The 19,658-nt window shown below is 35.3% G+C and overlaps 1 protein-coding gene across 2 annotated transcripts in view; it reads right to left on the bottom strand.

The window, feature by feature from the left end:
• SOS1 (SOS Ras/Rac guanine nucleotide exchange factor 1) overlaps nucleotides 1-19,658 on the bottom strand; it is a 143,127-nt gene that overhangs the window by 61,075 nt on the left and 62,394 nt on the right. For both annotated transcript variants that reach the window (XM_021697319.1, XM_044919136.1), the window contains exons 2-6: nucleotides 17,984-18,109; nucleotides 11,314-11,445; nucleotides 9,293-9,457; nucleotides 7,114-7,323; nucleotides 1,950-2,093 (exon numbers count right to left, since the gene is read on the bottom strand). In XM_021697319.1, the coding sequence (XP_021552994.1) occupies nucleotides 1,950-2,093; nucleotides 7,114-7,323; nucleotides 9,293-9,457; nucleotides 11,314-11,445; nucleotides 17,984-18,109 (777 nt within the window). The remainder of the gene's footprint in view (nucleotides 1-1,949; nucleotides 2,094-7,113; nucleotides 7,324-9,292; nucleotides 9,458-11,313; nucleotides 11,446-17,983; nucleotides 18,110-19,658) is intronic.

The raw sequence follows: 19,658 nt of genomic DNA on the forward strand, positions 1-19,658 counted from the left end.
TTTTTTCTTTATCCTTGATGTTCTATAGTTTCACCATGTTTTTGGCTGTAGGCTTATTTTTATTTATCCTGTCCAGTATTTGGAATTCATTTCTGATCTGGGAACTCAGGTCTTCATTTCTGATAAATTCTCAATTTTCACCTCTTCAAATATTTCTTCTCCATCATTCTTTATCTGAAACTATTAGATGATATTAAAGCCCTTCAGTGTAGCCTTTATTACTTAGTTATCCTTTCATATTCTAATTGTGGTTTCTCTGTGTCACATTTTCAGTGAATTCCTCAATTCCTTTTTCCAATTCATTCATTTTCTCCTTGAACTAGGTTTAGCAAATGTTTACTACATATTGAGTTTTTATTTATATTTAATTCCCAATATCCCTAATTGTTTGATACTTACCTGTTATTTTCTTTCCACCTATTTTTGTTTCACAACATCGTCTTTATAAATGGTTCATATTTCTGTATTTATCTCTCTGAGCATCCTAAACTTCTTTTTTAAACTCTGCATGTCTATTATACAAAATTAATTTAATCAGGAATGAATTTATTTTCTAGTTGTTGATTTTGTTAGGTAGCACTCTAAACATTAGAATTTGTCTTGTATTTTGGAATTCTGTATTATGCAGACTTCTTAGGGGGAGGCTTTTAGTTTTTGGTTTCCTCTTTTTCTCTCCCATCCCTTTATGGTCACTCTTCTAGACCTGAACCTGCTCTGTAAGTGATTTTGGGGTCTCAGGCTCTGTAATCATACTGGCTCAATACTGTAAGATAATTTGTTAAGTTTTAAAGTATTTTTGTTATAAGGCAGTGTTTCTGTTTCCCTATCTCAAGTCCACGGCTTCCTATAGAACCTTGCAGGGAGGAAGTTGATGGGATTTCCCCAGCATCCTCTTACAATCAGGGTCTTGAAGCAAGAAGTCCTGCTCACTTTCATGGAGCACATTTAGTCTTCATTATCCTCAAGAGCTGAACACCCAACTACCGGAGCTCATTACCTTGAATGCTTACCCTATCTCTGATCTTATTTTTGAGTCTAGTTATGGATATTCCTTTAAAAAAAAAAACAAAAACACTTTACGACTTCTATGTGTTTGAAGCAAGAGTGGAGGGGCTGTCATGAAGCTTAGGTAGTATTTACCATACTATTTAGCTGGAAATCTTAAGTTTTTGTTTTACAAACTCAACCCTGTATTTGTGGATTTTAGAGTAAGAACAAAGTAAGAGCTAAAAATCTCAGAATGACTACCAATGCTAACTTATTAGGACTAAATCCTATATTTTAGCATTTTAATACCCACGGAGAAGGTTACTGTTTTTCCACCCCCATAACATTTTATTCATCTAGGTCCTAGACCTGATTTTCCTATTCATTTCACTCCTCCTATTCTAAATAATAATGTACAGTTATCATATATTGAATAGCTTACTGTGTGAAGGTGGTTAGCTAAATATTTTTGGTAGGTTACTTTAATTTTCACAAAAATCCTGAGTCCTACTATTATTATCCCTATTTTAGAAATACAGATATGGGGATTTAAAGATTGGAGATAAATTGCCCACAGTCACATACAACTAAGTAGCAGAATTGAGGTTGGAACACAAGTCGTCTAACTTCAGGTCCAACTTCCGTGGCTTCTTCAATGACGGCATTCATGGACTTTTCTTAGCTTTGTTATAAAAGACAAGATGATGGACTGTCAGCTGTAAATGCCTCCCCTCTGTGGGATCTGCTTTTTTATAATGGATGAGAGACTACTTTTTTTGTGGGTTTCATAAGATAATAGAAACAAATATTGACAATGAGCCTCTGAGGAATGGACAGTATGACAGAGTAGTCAGCAGTTAATATCTATGATTTCAGATGGAAACAAGAATTAAGATTCCAATTTTAATGCAAGTGTAGACCTTTTATACAGACTTTTTTTGGTGTATAGTTAAAGTACTTACTTCAGCTAAGTCTTCAAAGCAGCTTCCTACTAAGGGATGGGGGCTACCTTCATCAGTCATTTCCACAGTATCTTCTATATGGCCCAGTAACTTTACACTAAGTTCATGTATATCTACTATACGACTAAATATATTTTCTACATCCTGTTGGGAGGAAAAACAAATTCAGTTAGGTTTTAGAATAAAAAACAAATTCTGAGCCAGTAAGTCTTTTATAATCACGAAATTTAACATGGCAAATACACTGAGAAATTTTAACTTACAAATGCAAGTAAAAGACAATTCAAGAATTCTTTTTGCAAAGGTGTACAATTTGCAAATACATTTCTTTAGGTCAGTGGTTCTCAAAATAGTATATAGTACTTTTATGAAAACTACTTTTAAAACCAAAAAAATTCAGAGAAGAATGGCATTGTTTTACATTTGTGCAACTCTCTACCATCTAGCTTAAAAGAAGGTAGCTGCATTTAATCTGTTGTGATACATTGTTTTTGATTAAAGTGAAGAAAATCCAGCTTTACACAGATAGTTGGAAAAGGGAGGAATATTTTAATATTACAGATCTTTTTTTTAGTACAGTTTTTTGAGATATAAGTCACATACCATAAAATTCACCCTTTTAAAGTGCGCTATTCAATGGTTTTCACATATTCAGAGCTGTTAATTTATCGCCACTATCAAATTCCAGAATATCTTCATCACCCCAGAGAGAAGGTCTACATCCATTAGCAGCATTCTCCATTCTTCTTTTCTGCCCAGGGGCTGACAACCACTAATCTACTTTCTATCTCCATGGATTTGCCTATTCTGGACATTTCATATAAATGGAGTGAATGGCCTTTTATGATATTACACCAAAACTCAACAAATGGTAGTTTCTCAAACGTTAGTTGCAATGTGGAATCTGAAACCGTATTATTTTTGTATTTCTACATTAAAATCCATCTAGTCTATATTAAACTCTGAGTGGATCCTTTACCCATGTGTGTTTTTGTAGCATTATGAATTTGGTCACTTGGAAAGTAGTAGTCCACTGAATTCCACAAATCTTCCAAATGTTAACACATTTAACACATTTCACTATAGAATTTTAGGAGACCAAATCCATTAGTATCACCACAGATAGTGTGAGTGGATAAAAATTTTCCAAAATTGTTTTCATTTGAAAGTTCAATTTTTAACACTATCAACAAATACTGTCACTTTCCTTGAAGTGACAGGTATTTCATTTGTTTTTGAGAAATGTCTGCCAAATACACAAGTCTGAAGAACCACAGGTTGTCAGTCATTCTTTTAGGTAGTGTTTCATGAAGACAATGGCTAGTTCAGTTAGCAATTCAGTCATACAGTGCTTTCCTTCACAATAAGCACCCTACTTTGATATGTAGCCTAAGTGCTTATGCGTGCTTCCTAATTGCCTCAGCTCTTCTCTTATCTGGGCCTTCTCCTGGCATGCCAAGCTCTTGTTCTTGTTCTACCAGCAGTGACAAAAAAAATCCATGAGTCCGTATGTAGTCCCCTTTTACTTCATTTCTTCATTCTATTTGTCTATCATCTCATTTTTATTACAAATACACATGCATACAAGAATGCTCAATACAACACCTACTGACTTCTGTAAGATTTTCTGTAGGTTAGATTCCTGGATAGACTTTTTTTTTTTTTTAAGATTTTATTTATTTATTTGAGAGAGAATGAGAGACAGCACGAGAGGGAAGAGGATCAGAGGGAGAAGCAGACCCCCTGCTTAGCAGGGAGCCCGATGTGGGACTCGATCCCGGGACTCCAGGATCATGACCTGAGCTGAAGGCAGTCACTTAACCAACTGAGCCACCCAGGCGCCCCTCCTGGATAGACTTCTACCATGGGGTTACATATTTAAAATGTCAATGGGTATCTTCTTAAAAAGAGTCCACTGGGGGGCGCCCAGGTGGCTCAGTCGTTAAACGTCTGCCTTCCGCTCAGGTCATGATCCCAGGGTTCTGGGATCGAGCCCTGCATCGGGCTCCCTGCTCTGCGGGAAGCCTACTTCTCCCTCTCCCACTCCCCCGCTTGTGTTCCCTCTCTTGCTGTGTCTCTCTCTGTCAAATAAGTAAATAAAATCTTTAAAAAAAAAAAAGAAAGAGTCCACCGATTTACCCTCCCACAAGTAGTATATGGGAGTCACAGTTTGACCAAACCCTCACAAAACTGAATATTGTCAATTTTAACTTTTAGAAAAATGTCTAGGTAATTGAAAAACAAGAATTTACAATTATTCAGTTACTATTTTTCTGATTTGATTATTTTTAGTAGTGACTTTTTTTTTTGTCAAATCAACTTTGAAGCAGGATTCATATCCAATAAGATAAACCTTTTTTGACGTACTTTTGGATGAGATTTTATGTAGTTATTCACTCTTGTAACCATCACCATAGTCAAGATATAAAACAGTCTTATTACCTTAAAAAGTTTCCTTATGCCTCATCCCCATTAATCACCACTATTGCCCCCAGGAAACCAGTGATCTGCTTTCTGTCACTACAGATTAGAATTCTAGAATATTAAAAAAATGGAATCATAGATCATCTTATTTGTCTAGTTTCTTAGCTAATGGTTTTGAGATGCATCCCTACTGTTGCTTTTACAACTATTTCATTCCTTTTAATTCTGAGTAGTATTCCATTGTATGGACATACCACAATTTGTATATCCATTTACCTGTTGATGGATATTTGGGTTGTTTCCAGTTTGGGGCCATTACAAATAAAGCTGCTATGAACACTCACGAACAAGTTTTGTGTGGACATATTTTCTTTCTTTCTTTTTTTTTTTTAAAGATTTTGTTTATTGACAGAGAGAGACAGCGAGAGAGGGAACACAAGCAGGGGGAGTGGGAGAGGAAGAAGCAGGCTTCCCGCAGAGCAGAGAGCCTGAGGTGGGGCTCATCCCAGGACTCTGGGATCATGACCTGAGCGGAAGGCAGACACTTAAGGACTGAACCACCTAGGCGCCCCGTATGGACATGTTTTCATTTCTTCTGGGTAAAAACCTAGCAGTGGAATTGCCGGTAGTACGGCTAGTTTATTTTTAATGTTACACAAAACACCCAAACTCTTTTCCTAAGTATTTGTACTAGATTACATTCCCATAAGCAATTGCTCCACATTCTTTTCAGCATTTGGTATTGCCAGTCTTTTTAATTACAGCCTTTCTATCTAATGAGTTTGTAGTAGTATTTCATTGTGGTCTTAATTTGCATTTCCATAGGCTACTGATGTTGAGCATATAGCTTCTTTCATAAAGTGTGTTAATTTTTTACCCACTTAAAAATATCAGGCTGTCATTCCAATTATTGAATTGTAAAAGTTCCTTATATACTCTGGATTCAAGTCCTTTGTTAGATATATGTATTGCAAATAAGTTCTACCAATCTGTGGCTTACCTTTTTATTTGTATGACAGTGTCTTTAGAAGAGCAAAAATTTTTCATTTTATTGAAGTCCAATTCATTAATTTTTTATTTTATGGTTCTTGATTTTTGTGTCTTAAGAGATCTTTACCTATTCTTTACTCCTTTATTTTTATTAATTAAAAAAATAGTTTATTTATTTATTTGTCGAGAGAGAGAGAGCACAAGCAGGGGGAGCAGCATGCAGAGAGAGAAGCAAGCTCCCTGCTGAGCCAGGAGCCCGATGTGGGGCTTGATCCCAGGACCCTGGGATCATGACCTGAGCCTAAGGCAGACGCTTAACCAACTGAGCCACCCCAGCATCTTTATTTTTAAAATTTTTATTTTTAAGTAATCTCTTGAGGCTTGAACTCACAACTCCAAGATCAAGAGTCACACTCTCCACCAATTGAGACAGCCAGGTGCCCCTTTGCGCCTTTATTTTTAAAAGCAACTTTATTTATTTATTTTTAAGATTTTATTTATTTGACAGAGAGGGCACAAGCAGCAGGAGAGAGAAGGAAAAGCAGGTTCCCTGCTGAGCAAGGAGCCCAATGTGGGACTCGATTCCAGGACCCTGGGATCATGACCTGGGCCGAAGGCAGCCCTTTAACCGACTGAGCCACCCAGGCATCCGTAAAAGCAACTTTATTGAGGTAAAATTCACGTAGAATGCAATTCATCCATTTAAAATGAACAATTCAATGTTTTTTTACTCTATTTAAAGATTTGTGCTACTCATAAACTACTCCTGTAACTTCTAATGGTCATTCATTGCCATACCTTGAGCCTCAGTCTCAGCTTCTGTAGTAAGCACTACTTTTCCATCAGTCATCCATGGCTAGACTTCTAGGAATTCCTAGATGTAATTCTCTTAGACAATCTCAATTGTTCTCACCACTCAGCATTTCCCCAGGATTCAATCAGGTTGGTTTGATTACTATTGTAAGATCAGTGATCCCTTCTCTAATTTTCAACGTTACTGGCTCTCTCTTCTTGCTCCTCAAAATATTATTGTCACACTTCTATTATGGTAATTACCACACTATATTGCCATTTAATATTAAGTTTACATTTCAATCTTGACTAGACTCAATTTGAGGGAAGGAACTGTTGTATTCATCTTTGAATCCCTGGTTGCCAAGTACTATCTGATGCCTAACAACATATATAGGCAGCACTGATGAAGTGTTAGCTGAACGACTCAAGTGAGTCAAATTAAACAAAAAAATCTTCCACCTTATAAGAGGCTTTATTCCTTGGAGTACACAGAAGATTCTTTAAGTTCATTTGCACTTATAGTTCAGTCTAGTTTAGATTTGGTCTTTTAATTTTTTTTTAAAGATTTTATTTATTTATTTGACAGAGAAAGAGACAGCGAGAGAGGGAACACAAGCAAGGGGAGTATGAGAGGGAGAAGCAGGTCTCCTGCAGAGCAGGGAGCCCGATGAGGGGCTCAGGGCTCGATCCCATGCTGCTGGCATCATGACCTGAGCCAAAGGTAGCCACTTAACGGCTGAGCCACCCAGGGCCCCTGTCTTTTAATTTTTGATGTTGAATTTATTGAACCTGTCGTAGCAAATCTGAGATCATAGTCACTATGAATTAAATCCCACAACTTAAAAAAAAATTTGACAAATTAGCAATCATGAACTACACAAATTCAAATTTGAGTGGTCATGTAAAATTAACAAACAACACATGCAATGATATATGTGTACACAACAATACTTACATTAGCTGAAAACAATTTTGAGTTGGAGACAAAGGGCTCTCTAAAAACTTTTATAATTAAATTTAGTTCCCTTATGTACTGTCGAATTTCTGCCATAAATGCTTTTACCAAATCATAGTAAGTTTGCTCTCCTGAGGTGGAAGGCTCTTCATCAGTTAAAGATAATATATTTATATCTTCTACATCTTGATGAAACATGTCCATTAATACCTAGACAGAGATATAAAACAAGTACAATAAAATATGAATTACAGTCAAAGTTACACACCCTAAGTTGCTCTTTGAATACAGTTCTTAAGTGATAAAAAGCAGATACACAATAATCTCTTCTCGCCACTGCCCCCTGTGTATCTTCTCTAAAACAGAATTCTCCATCTAATATCCAAACTGCCTCCTCCAAGTCCTCTACCAATACCAGCATCTGTCTCTCTTGTTAACCTATTACTTCAAGTTTGTTCCCAAATTCTATGTTGGATTTCTCTCTGACTTAAGTTTCCTGCTTCACACCTTGCCATTACCACCTCACCTCATTCCAAGGCCTCACCACCCTGTATCTGAATAATTCACAGTCTGCTAATTGGCCCCCTTGATTACATTTGTGGGAGACTGATCAAAACCAGTCATTATTATTAAAGAAGTCTACTATTCAAAGAAGTCTACTATTATTACTCTTGCTAAAACCTCATCTTTCCACTTCTGTAAATTTCTACATCACTATACCTATAACACAGTGAAATAATATTTTATCTTAGATTACTTTCTGCTTGTTTCACAAATATAAGTTTCCCTTCATCTGGAGACTTTTTTCTTTTTTAAGATTTTACTTATTTATTTGAGAAAGAGAGAGCACGAGCAGGTGGTGGGGCAGAGGAAAAGGGAGGAGGCTTCCTGCTAATCAGGGAGCTGGACAGCTCAATTCCAGGACCCCAGGATCACGACCAGAGCGGAAGGCAGATGCTTAATGGACTGAGCCACCCAGGTGCCCCTGGAGCCTTGTTTTATACTTCTTTTGCATCTCCTCCCTGTGGTGAGCTCACAGTATGTACTCAAAAATATTTTACTTATCTGATTTATTTAAAAGTATCAAAAAAACTATTTTAAAAACCAAATACTTCTTCATTTAAAAATATCAATACATTTGAAATCCTTCCTCAGATCAGGTGATTTTTACTCTGTATGTTCACATTCTGAAAGAACAAATAAGCACTAGAACATAATTAAGTGGACTTAGTAATCAGAAAGAATATTACAAACCAGTAAGAGTATAGTGAGAAAAAAAAAAGGATTGAAATGCTTCATCAGAAAATAGTTTCTTTTCTACAAAGTCATTTTTAGAAAATGAGAATATTGAGGCAATCTAGTGCAATAACTAAAAGCTTTAGACCCAGATCTAAGAGTCTAGGCTTTGAAACTTCTCAGAAAATTCTGGACCAATTTCTTTATCTCTCTGAACTTCAGTTTCCCTTTTATAAGAGCATCTACCTTGGGGGTACCATAAAGACCAAATGAGATAAATTTCATATATGCTTAACTTTCGATAAATGTTTGCTCTTAATATCATTATAATAAAACCATACAAGTAGTAGCTACAGATAGTTAAGTATTGAAATAAAACTCTCAAGAGTTTAGTATTTTTACATTTTCAAAATTTGTTTTAAAAATCCATGATCTTGGGGCGCCTGGGTGGCTCAGTCGTTAAGTCTGCCTTTGGCTCAAGTCATGATCCCAGGGTCCTGGGATCGAGTCCCGCATCGGGCTCCCTGCTCCGCGGAAGCCTGATTCTCCCTCTCCTGCTCCCCCTGCTTGTGTTCCCTCTCTCGCTGTGTCTCTCTCTGTGATATAAATAAATAAAATCTTAAAAAAAAAAAAATCCATAATCTTCTAAGTGTCCCAACCGAAATAATTTAAAGAATTTTACAAACAAGAGATTATTACTAGTATTAAACCCACTTGCAGGAACACATAAAAGGAAAACTGCATGACATGTTTAGACAGTTTAGTACTATATATATATAATATTCTATTTCCATAAAATGTTATCTTGAGTACTTGCTATTAGGTTACTAGAAATATATCCTAACACATAATATATAATTTTATTGTCTGAATAGTATGTTAGCATCCAATAAATCAGGAATAAAAATTTAAGAACAAAACATAGAGAAGATCAGTATCCTACCTTATCAGCACACATTGCCACTTTAATATCTTGTTTTGTAATTTCATAATGCCGTATATTTCGTACATAATTCCCCACCAGCTTTAAAATGTCTGCAGAAATGTATTCTAATACAGCTACTATGTAAACAGAAACCTGGTGGTCAATTTTATAACCTAGGACCTCCTGAAAAATTAAAAGAAAAACATGTTTAAAAATAATTTACTACAAATTTCACACACTGATTAAAAATAAAAAAGCATACACAATTTAGCTTAACTTTTACTGAGGCCTGTGACTATCAACAACATTTAATTGTAAGTGGAATAATACACACATTGCTATCTGGAAATGTAAGCAAAGCAAAGGTAAGGCAAAATTACCCATGATCATGTAAAATACTTAAGTAGTACAGATTACTAAATAGATCATCCTTAACCTAGGAAGGGAAGCCCCAGCTTGGGTGAGGGGAGAAATGTTCACTTTACCTAATTCAGGATACCTGGAATTAACTATAACAAAAGACGTTTTTTCTTTATGCAGAACAAAAGTTAATGTATTATTGGTATCTGGGAATATCTACTAGCCTTATTTTACTCTATTCTTCTTTCCAAAGGAACCTGGGATCCCAAAGCCCTAATGGCACATTCCTGGTATCTATAACTGTTTCTATGGGGGAAAAAAGAATCATGCTATGTTCTACTGAACAACAGTGGTTATTAAGAGCATGTTAAATAGTAGTATTAGACTTCAAAGGAAGTATGGGATTTTGTGGGGCCTACAGGAAAACAAATTCTATTTTCTAAACAATCGGATTAAAAAAAAAAACTTTGAAATAAGAAATTTACTTAAGTTGGGGACAGGTGGTATTTACCTTTAAAGACATGTAAAACTATTAAATGGTTATAGTGATAAGAATATATTAATAAATTGAAATGATATCCATAATTAGATCATAAAATTCAAAGTTTAGGATCATTATTAATACAGCATGCACATACCTCAATTTGTTAATTCTCTTAAAATATAATTCAATATACGGCTAGTAAGAATCATGAAAAGAGAATTATAAAGAAGTATGCAATTACTAAGAGTTTAGTAATTTTCTATAACTTGCACTTACTTCCTCAGACCAGTAAGATATAGGCAGATATTTCTATTCCAAAACCAAAGTACAAAACATAACCTTTGGACTGTCTTAAACATCATCCAAGTGTTAATCTTAAATCTTGGACAAGATCAAATAGATCTAAGTTCTCTAACACTATCACTTTGAGCCCTGTGAACATGGACTAAAAGTCACTTAATCACTTTCTGCCTCAGGCACCTCTTCTACAAACTGGGGATGAGAATAGTAACTTTGTGGAGTAATAAAACTTAGAGATAATGTATGCAAGCATTAGTATTTTGCTTGTATTACAGTACATAGAAAATTATTGATATCAAAAATATTATTAAGGTTTTAATTACTATAGTACCTGTATTTTTGATGAGTTTGTTTGTTTTATTAAATAAATAGAATAGCATTAGAGTTTCCAGCAATTATTTTTTTTCTACTAGTTCCGGAGAGATTCAGCTGACCGATTTAAATGAGAAGTAGGACTGGGTAGTTTAGGTAACCTTTAGGAAGTTTTTGTTCAAAGATTACACATAGCCCTGTGGCAGACTCACAGAGGTCCCTACACACCTAATGATTTGAAGGATTTATAGGGACACTTAGGTCTAACCAACAAGAAAGGAGTTTTATAAATTCTCTTTGAGGTTCTAGTAACACCTGTGATGAACAAAATTCACAATTATAACTTTTCTTAGTCCTTTCAATTTGCATATTTTTGTTGGTATGAAATTACTTTAAATCATGTTGCCCAACTTATACTTGGCTATTATATCATCCCTCCCCATGACATGAATTCCTGGAAAAATTAAAATGAGAGAATTTTACTCTTCAATGCACTGTCACCCATAAAATATATTCTTAGTGTTTGAAAATCATAGGTTTTATTTTGCTTTTCAAAGGCAAGAAGGCAGTATTTCAGCTTTACCTTTAGTAAAGGATGAATTTTTTCTACTGGGAGAGATAAAGGGTTTCTTCGTTTCCTCTTTTCAATAGCCGATTGGGCATCAGCTATTGCCCACTTATCAATTGGATGAGGGAAACTTTTTTGAACACGTTCCTTGGAAAATAGGAAAATAACAACTAAGCAACAAATATATTAAATAGTGCTCTTCACTTACAATTTACTTTTAAAATCAAAGAATCCCCAAAGCAGGCTTTTCACATATGGTATAATTTATACTGCAAACATACTTAAGCTAAGAGAAAACTATAGCTGTCAATGTATTAGTATCTTAATTAGACAAGTAAGAGACTAAACATCCCTTGTAATATCTAGGGGGAAAATCACATTCTGAATTTCAACTTCACTGTGATAAAGCTAATGACAAGAATGATTAGAATAACCATTGCTTATATAAAATCTCAAGGAACAAGACCTAAGCTCAAGAAGCAAATATCTAAATCCAATTCTCCTTCATTTGTCCTTTCAACACCAATCGCAACCTCAAGGAGCATTTTACACTTGAAACCTCTAAGAATTTTTTTTCTTTACTTCATTCATCATGCAAGAGTACCTCACTTCAAAACTATTTACACATCATGGAAATCAAGGGTTTACATTGGTAACAGTAATTTTTACACACTGTAGCTCATCATTAGAGTTTGAATCCTTCATAGATCATTAATTTTTAACAAAATACTTCACTTTAATTTCTAGCACTTATTCGATCAGAATTTCCACTGAAACTGAAGGAACTCATATTAATATAAAAGCTAAATTTCCCTACTTCAATACACTAATGAAATTCACTTCAAACCATTCTCTCAAGTTTTAGAATTCCACTTTCAGGATACTATAGTTATAACCAGTAGAGGTCGCTATTAACATAATTTAAACACATGCATAGAGCTAGTAGTATGTAAAAACTGCTAGATAAAATTAAACATCACTCCTGATTATAAGCCTAAATAAAAACTTTTGTCAGCTGTTATTAAAATGGAAAATAAGAAAGACTGCCATGTGATACTCTGGGGGGAAAACATGCTGATTCTAGGACACGTTAAGAACAAATTTATAAAGTGAGAATAGTTTAACCCATTCAAGTTAAAGAAATTTTCTCTTCATCTACATTTAAGGCTAAATCAGCTGCCAAACATAAGAAGTGATTGTTTCAATTCTAATTAATGGAATTAGAGGTGTGCTGAAAGAAATTATTGTAGTTACAAATGGAGTTTACAAACTTTTTGAAATGCCCAGTTGAAAAGCTATTTGCCAGGACACTATACCTTCACATAATACAGGCAATACAGAGGTCCAAAATATTGGGGGGAGTTTGGCAGGTGAAAAGGAGAAAAGGGAAGGGAGATAGGGTGGAAAGAACAACCAAAACAAAAATGCTTTTCCTTTTCCCCAGGAAATGACTTGCTAATCTAAAAATAACTAAGAGATTAGGACTAACTTGACTGGCTTCTAATTAAAATTTTCAGTGATGGGTTTAACCTGTGGTTAATTAAATGGGTAGAACCATAGTACAAACCTTATAATGGGATGGCCCTGTGGGTTGCTAATTTTTTTTTCCCTCAACTCACAGTAAGAAAAATAAATTCTTAGTACATTTCACATTACATCCTTAAACATCATACACATACTAAACTGGAATAAAGTTCATAAAACAGAACCTGCCCTTATTATATGCAATGCACTGATATTTTCTACTCATGTAAAAAATGTTAGTTGGGCAAAGCACTAAAGTGATTTTATGACTCACTAATGGGTCATAACCTAGAGTCTTAAAAAGCACTGGTGTAGAGGGGTGAAAGAAAAGCAGAAGAGAAGAAAAGCTGAACTCAATATGACAACTCTAAATATACTGAACATCTATCTTTGGGGAGAAAAAAGTCATTGGTGGAATCACAGAGGCCAACTGGAGACAGGGGTGGAGGTGGAAGAAAACACAACAGCGGTCCCTTCCTGTCTCAGTTCTATCCACCTAACTCCAGGTTTATCTATTGTCTTGAGAAAGAAGGGGAAAGAAAATCAGGAGTGATAAAAGAGAAGACAAGAAAGGGAAAATAATATTGATGAAAGGTACATTTTAAACTTTCTTATTAGTGTATTACTGGAATCAAATTACCAACTATATAGATAGGAGGTAATAACCAGGGTCAGAATGTGTGGGAGAAGACTGGTAGGGTTAAAAAAAAAAAAAAAAAAAGAGAGAGAAAAAAGGTGCCTCGAATGTGAAAAGGCCAAGTTGAAAGAATTACTTTACCTCTTGGGTGGCAAATTTAATAGAGCAAAATAAATTTTTATGATTATTTTATGTATTTTTAAAGATTTTTAAAAAGCCCAAGGAGGAATGATCAATGAAAGGTTCATGAATTAGAATTCTATTACTCTGCTACTTCAAGATTAATAATTTCATGTGTTTGAAATGAGAAATTCCATCTTCACTAATATCTAGTGGCTTTGGGAAAAATTTGAGATACAGAGCTAGGTTTGAGATTCAGCGGTCTCTTATTAGCAGAATCCTGTCTTTTCCTTTACATAATAAAAGGGTCTAAATAGATACCCTTGCAGATCACTTCCAATACAAATATTCTAGGACCTGTGAAAATTCCCACACACGTACTTCAGTGCAAATATTCAGACCCACAGGTATTTTGAAGTACTATTAATAGTAATAAAGGCATACTGTGGGAGAATTTGGGGAGGAGGATCCTAGAAAGGTAGAAAATAGAAATTACTTGGGAAATCTAAATGTTAATAGAACACTTATTAGAAATTATAAGGATTCTTTAGGATGTGAAGGAAAAGAAGTTAACAAAAAAAAATGAATGGAAAAGTAAAGCAAACTTCTTAAATTTTAGAATATAGCTCATAGAAAAAAAATCTAATTAGTCCAAGAAAGCCACAGAGAAAGAGGGAAAGAACAAGCACAATTATGAAAGGTTAAGACCTAAGAAATTAAAGAAAAAAAAAAAGAAATCAAATAAAATACACTTTACCAGGGACATGGAAAAAATATTATTTTTTGCTTCTATTTTTAAAAAGATTAAATACAGAAAATGAAGAGAGGGAGAATAAACCAGACTGGAGCAACTTTATACCTATCTTCTAAATACTAAATTATTTTGAAAAGACAGAAACAAATACATACCCCTCCTCTATATTCCCAGAGCACTCGTATAAATGCTTCTTTATTCATCTCAAACACTGCCTGACAGATGGTAGATACTCAAATATTGGTGGCAGGGATTAGTGAATTTTGGCTACATCAATAAAACGAAATCCTTTTCATTTGGACTACGATAGTTCACAATCTGTGATTATCTGTAGTACAATTTATCAAAACTCTTAATTAACACAAGCAAGATTATAGATGTGTATATAATCCATCAGTTTTCAAGCACTTTTGAAGTATTTATTTTCCTAAAACTATAGGGCAACTAAATCTCACTTTTAGTTTTTCATTAAAACAAATCCCCTTGGGGCCAAATATTAAGCAAGAATTGCTATTCTACTTTGAATTATGTTTATACTTTAAAGTAATCAAAATGTATTATTTAAAAGATTAAAAATTTATATATTGCACTAATTCAGATTGATCTTTTTAATTTTTTAATTTTTATTTTTTTAAAGATTTTATTTATTTATTTGACAGAGAGATATAGCGAGAGCAGGAACACAAGCAGGGGGAGTGGAAGAGGGAGAAGCAGGCCTCCTGCCGAGCAGGGAGCCCGATGCAGACTCGATCCCAGGACCCTGGGATCATGACCTGAGCCAAAGGCAGACGCTTAACGACTGAGCCACCCAGGCGCCCCAGATTGATCTTTTTTAAGTACAGTTTTTAATATGGCCCTCAAATTTTTAAAAAAATTTTGATGAATTATCTCTTACCTCAAAATTTATTTGAAGGCCTTACAAAATTCATGACCCTTATTATTTTAAAAGAAAGTTCTATAAATGTATTAAAGAAATTAAATAAATGTATTAAAGAAATAAAGAATCCTAATGAATGAGAAAATGAAAAATTATTTTCTGATGAAAGAATTTAAGACACCATTATATTCACTTAAATATCTCTGCATGTCCATAGTCTTGTATAAATACCCTTCCAGGAATGGCACAAGAAGGGTATTTGACTACTGAATGTAAAAGACCCAGGTTTCCACCTTTTTTTAAAATCTATTCTACCATTCTGAGGGTTGTCTAACATAAAATAAGGAGAATACTAACTATTCTACAGGGTTGTTGTAAAGACATATATATATGTACGTAACAGTACTCTGAAATTACAATGCCTATTGCATGACTGACTGCTATTCTGTCTGATTCTATCACTGTCACATATTTTCTTTCCCGACCATTCCCAATCCCAAAGCCAGTTCACTGGTATATCACATGACTACATCTATTTTAAGGGTCCAGATTAAGTGCTTAAAAATAACAAGATAGGGTATAGGGTAAACATATGTCTTCAGTATTTCAGTTTTCTGAGTACTAAGAAGCTATGAAATTTCCTTTATTATTTAGAGTCTTGAGGACCTACATATTGGTTAAATTTGCACAAGGGAAAGACTGAGAGACTCCGTGATTTTCAAGAATTCATGGAGATTTCCTTCAATATTGGAAAATTATATATTAATTTCTACATTAGTTAAAAAGAGGAAATTACACAAACATAGGTATACAGTACAAGCTATCTAGAAAGAGCTGAATTTGAGTTTGTAATGTTACCAACCAGCAAATTCCTGGAATGTCATCTAACGTCAGAATGATAAGCAAGATGAGATCTGTAACCCTGTTCTCATACAGCAGGCACAAGGGTGAGTGTTGCATGTCACAAACACTGTGGGAGAACCTAACTAGGATCCAAAAGAGCAACTGGAACTGGAACTGTTCATGAGAAGAGTCAGGCAACCAGTTCTATTCAAGATCTACTCTGAATCCCAATGTAATTATGTGCCTATAGGAAATCATGAATACAAGATAGCTGACCTTATAACTCAATGGGAAAAATGGGATAAAAATGTATGAAACCAACTTTGAATTACTTAAGAAATCAAAGTGAATTACTATTCTGTTGCACACAATCTTTTCTACATCCACAACCCAGGTAATTCAATGCTTTTAAATATCTCTTTGCTTCAGCTGAAATCCGTATCTCCCCTGAAGACTTCTAGAGCAAAAACTGCCCTTGTCCCAAAACCTGCTTGAAGGTAAATTTAATATCTTTTCCACTCCCCAAGCTGTTTCTGGGTCATGTAAAATCTTGCCATCATCTTGTGTGACTTTATCCTCTATATTAAGGACACATACAATATCCTGGCCTCTTAATTCCTTGAATACCTCATCGTGGGGGACCTTTGCTTCTAGCCCAGCTGCAATCACATGGCCGCATCCTGCTTTGTAACTGTGTTACTGAGAAAATCTTAAATTCCAATAACTTTGTCTCTGATCCCAATCTATTCTTTTAATTCTCTCGCTCAGGTATTCTAGTGTTATCAGTTCTCTGACCTTATTGGGAAATCCAATACCCTAGTTCCCTGCATGTTTTTCCAGTTTACTTGCCCTCTCCTGGCAGAATGGCTGAGTTGGAATGTACATCCAAAAAGCTTAGACTTTCCGGGTTAGAGTCTTGGCTTCACTACTTATTAGCTGTGACCTTGGGCAAGGGCAATTTATTTAACCTCTCTGTGCTTCAGTTTCCACATTTATTCATTCAACATGTATTTCCTGAGTGCCTTCTTAGTGCCAGACATTGTTCTAGGTGCTAGGAATTCAGCAGTGAACAAGAAAAATAACCTTGGAGCTTACATTCTAGTAAGGGGAAAAAAACAGCACCATCTTCATGGGGTTATTAAAAACTTTAAATAAAACATAAAACATAGAAGTGTTTAGAACGGTGCATGATACTCTAGCAAGCACTCAAACAGTAGCCATTAACACAGTTCACCTTTTTTTCCTATCCAGTTTAGGTTCTCTGTTACTCCTTTCAGAAATTTCTCATTGGATATGCCCATATATCAATCTCTCTTGCCCCCTGGGGAACTAAGCAGGGCCTGGGGTATTTAGATATACCTCCTACCCAGCCACTGTTTGTGATAAAATACATGTAATAAGTGAAGATCAAAAGATTAACTGACATGGTTTTTTTTGTTTGTTTGTTTTGTTTTTTAAGTAGGCTCCATGCCCAGCAGGGCTTGAAGTCATGACCTTGAGATTAAGACCTGAGCTAAAATCAAGAGTCAGACACTTGATGGACTGAGCCACCCAGGCACCACTAAATGAAATGTTTTTTTAAATGAAACAAAAGAAACACTTGAACATATGCCACTCTTAAAGCTGTGTGTGTGTGTGTGTGTGTGTATAAAATTCTTGCATCAAGAAGTAGTGTTTGGAGGTCAACAAAAGTTCATTCGAGATGAAAAGCAAAACATGGAATAACTGGACAGCTAAAACATATATGAGTTATCCTATACCTAATACAAAGTTAGAAGAAATCCAGTTTTCATTTTTTTAATACCACATATATATTTTGTGAACTTGAAGAGCAAACTCTTTCACTGACATTACAGTAAGTACACAGATTAGATATATATGTGTGTGTGTATATATATATGAAGTAAATACAAGGCAAAATTTAACATACCTCTACATCTGAAGCACTTCGGGGCTGAGCTTGGCATAGCATATTTAATAACTGCAAAATTAATTCTTCAACATACTGAAGAGCATCATCACTAGACTCAAGAGTCGGATGAACTTGCCCCTGGACCTATAAACAAAAAGCAAAGTAATTAAAATGTAGATCTGTACTCAAGAACATGGTCTGGTTTGCAAGTACAGATTTAAATGTTATGACCCAGAAGTCAGAAGTTCTCAACCTTTTTCCCAGCTACACACACCATACGTGCTTATTAACATGCTCCTGGAGATTCAGATACCTAACTGCAAATTTCAATATATTTTTTTCTTAAACCAGTTACCCTGAGGTGTGGGAATGCAGAGAGGGAGGGAAAGGCTAGCTGGGAATAACAGATGCAGTTTATATGGTTTTCATCAAGAACCAGTGGTAGTTAGAACATTTACTCAATATACTGCTTGGGCAAAATTGACCTCTCACAAGTCTCTGGCCCTTGTTTCACTCTATCTTTCCTACTAAATGATAAAATCCAAAAGGGATTTCTTTTATTCACCAAAATTAACACCAGCACCTAGCACTGTGCAGGGCACGTAATACAAACGTGATAAATATTTGTTGAATACAAAGTCACCTTATATCAAAGGACACAAAATAGTCACTTTTGACAATCTGCGACTGTCTCTGCTTAAGGAAGATAACTTAGTGGTCACTCATTTACTTTCATTTTCCTCAGTCATTTCTTTGGAGGCCCATCAGGCCACTGGCCTCTGTAGAACTTACATTTTAATAACCAGCACAATAGTCGTCACTTGCATCCTTTGCCACTCACTATGGGGGTCACAACTATTCCCTGCTTTTATTTATTTTTTTTAGATTTTATTTTATTTATTTGAGACAGAGAGAGAGCACAAGCAGGGGGAGTGGCAGGCAGAGGGAGAGGGAGAAGCAGGCTTCCCGCGGAGTAGGGAGCCCGATGTGGGGCTTGATCCCAGGACCCTGGGATCATGACCTGAGCCGAAGGCAGATACTTAACGTGTGATTTGTGATTTCGGCTCAGGTCCTGATCTCATAGGTTGAGAGATCAAGCCCTACATCAGGCCCTGCACTCAGTGGGGCGTCTGCTTGGGACTGTCTCTCTCCCTCTGCCTCCTCCCCCCCATTTGTGTGCACTCACGTGCTCTCTCTCAAATAAATAAATCAATCTTTTAAAAAGTTATGTATATATACATACATACATATGCATTTAAAATACTTTTTAAGGAAAAATGCTTTAGAGGCAGATAATACAACAATCCACAACTGTGGCAGGGAGTGCTACATCAAGTATGAGGTTTAAAGCAATTTATTATTATTTTATAGATGAAGAAACTAAGCCCCAAAAGGCTTAAATCATTTGTCCAATCATTTTTGGTCATATTCGGTATAGCAATTACCAACCTGTTTGTAACTGATTTGTTTATCAATCTCTCTACCCTATTAGATGACTGAATGGATGTACAATTAAAATAATGAACACAGTTTGGACTTAGAGCCCAGAATTTGTGTTTCTCAGCTCAGTGCTTGCTATTCTCCATGCCATCGTACTCTAACTAATGTGTATAACTAATGTAAACTTATTTCCCTTCAACACTTAACAAGACTAAACCCACCTTTTTGTTTTTAAACTGGAACTTGACAAATG

Source organism: Neomonachus schauinslandi, chromosome 10 (genome assembly GCF_002201575.2).
Source record: "Neomonachus schauinslandi chromosome 10, ASM220157v2, whole genome shotgun sequence".
Lineage (NCBI taxonomy): Eukaryota > Metazoa > Chordata > Mammalia > Carnivora > Phocidae > Neomonachus > Neomonachus schauinslandi.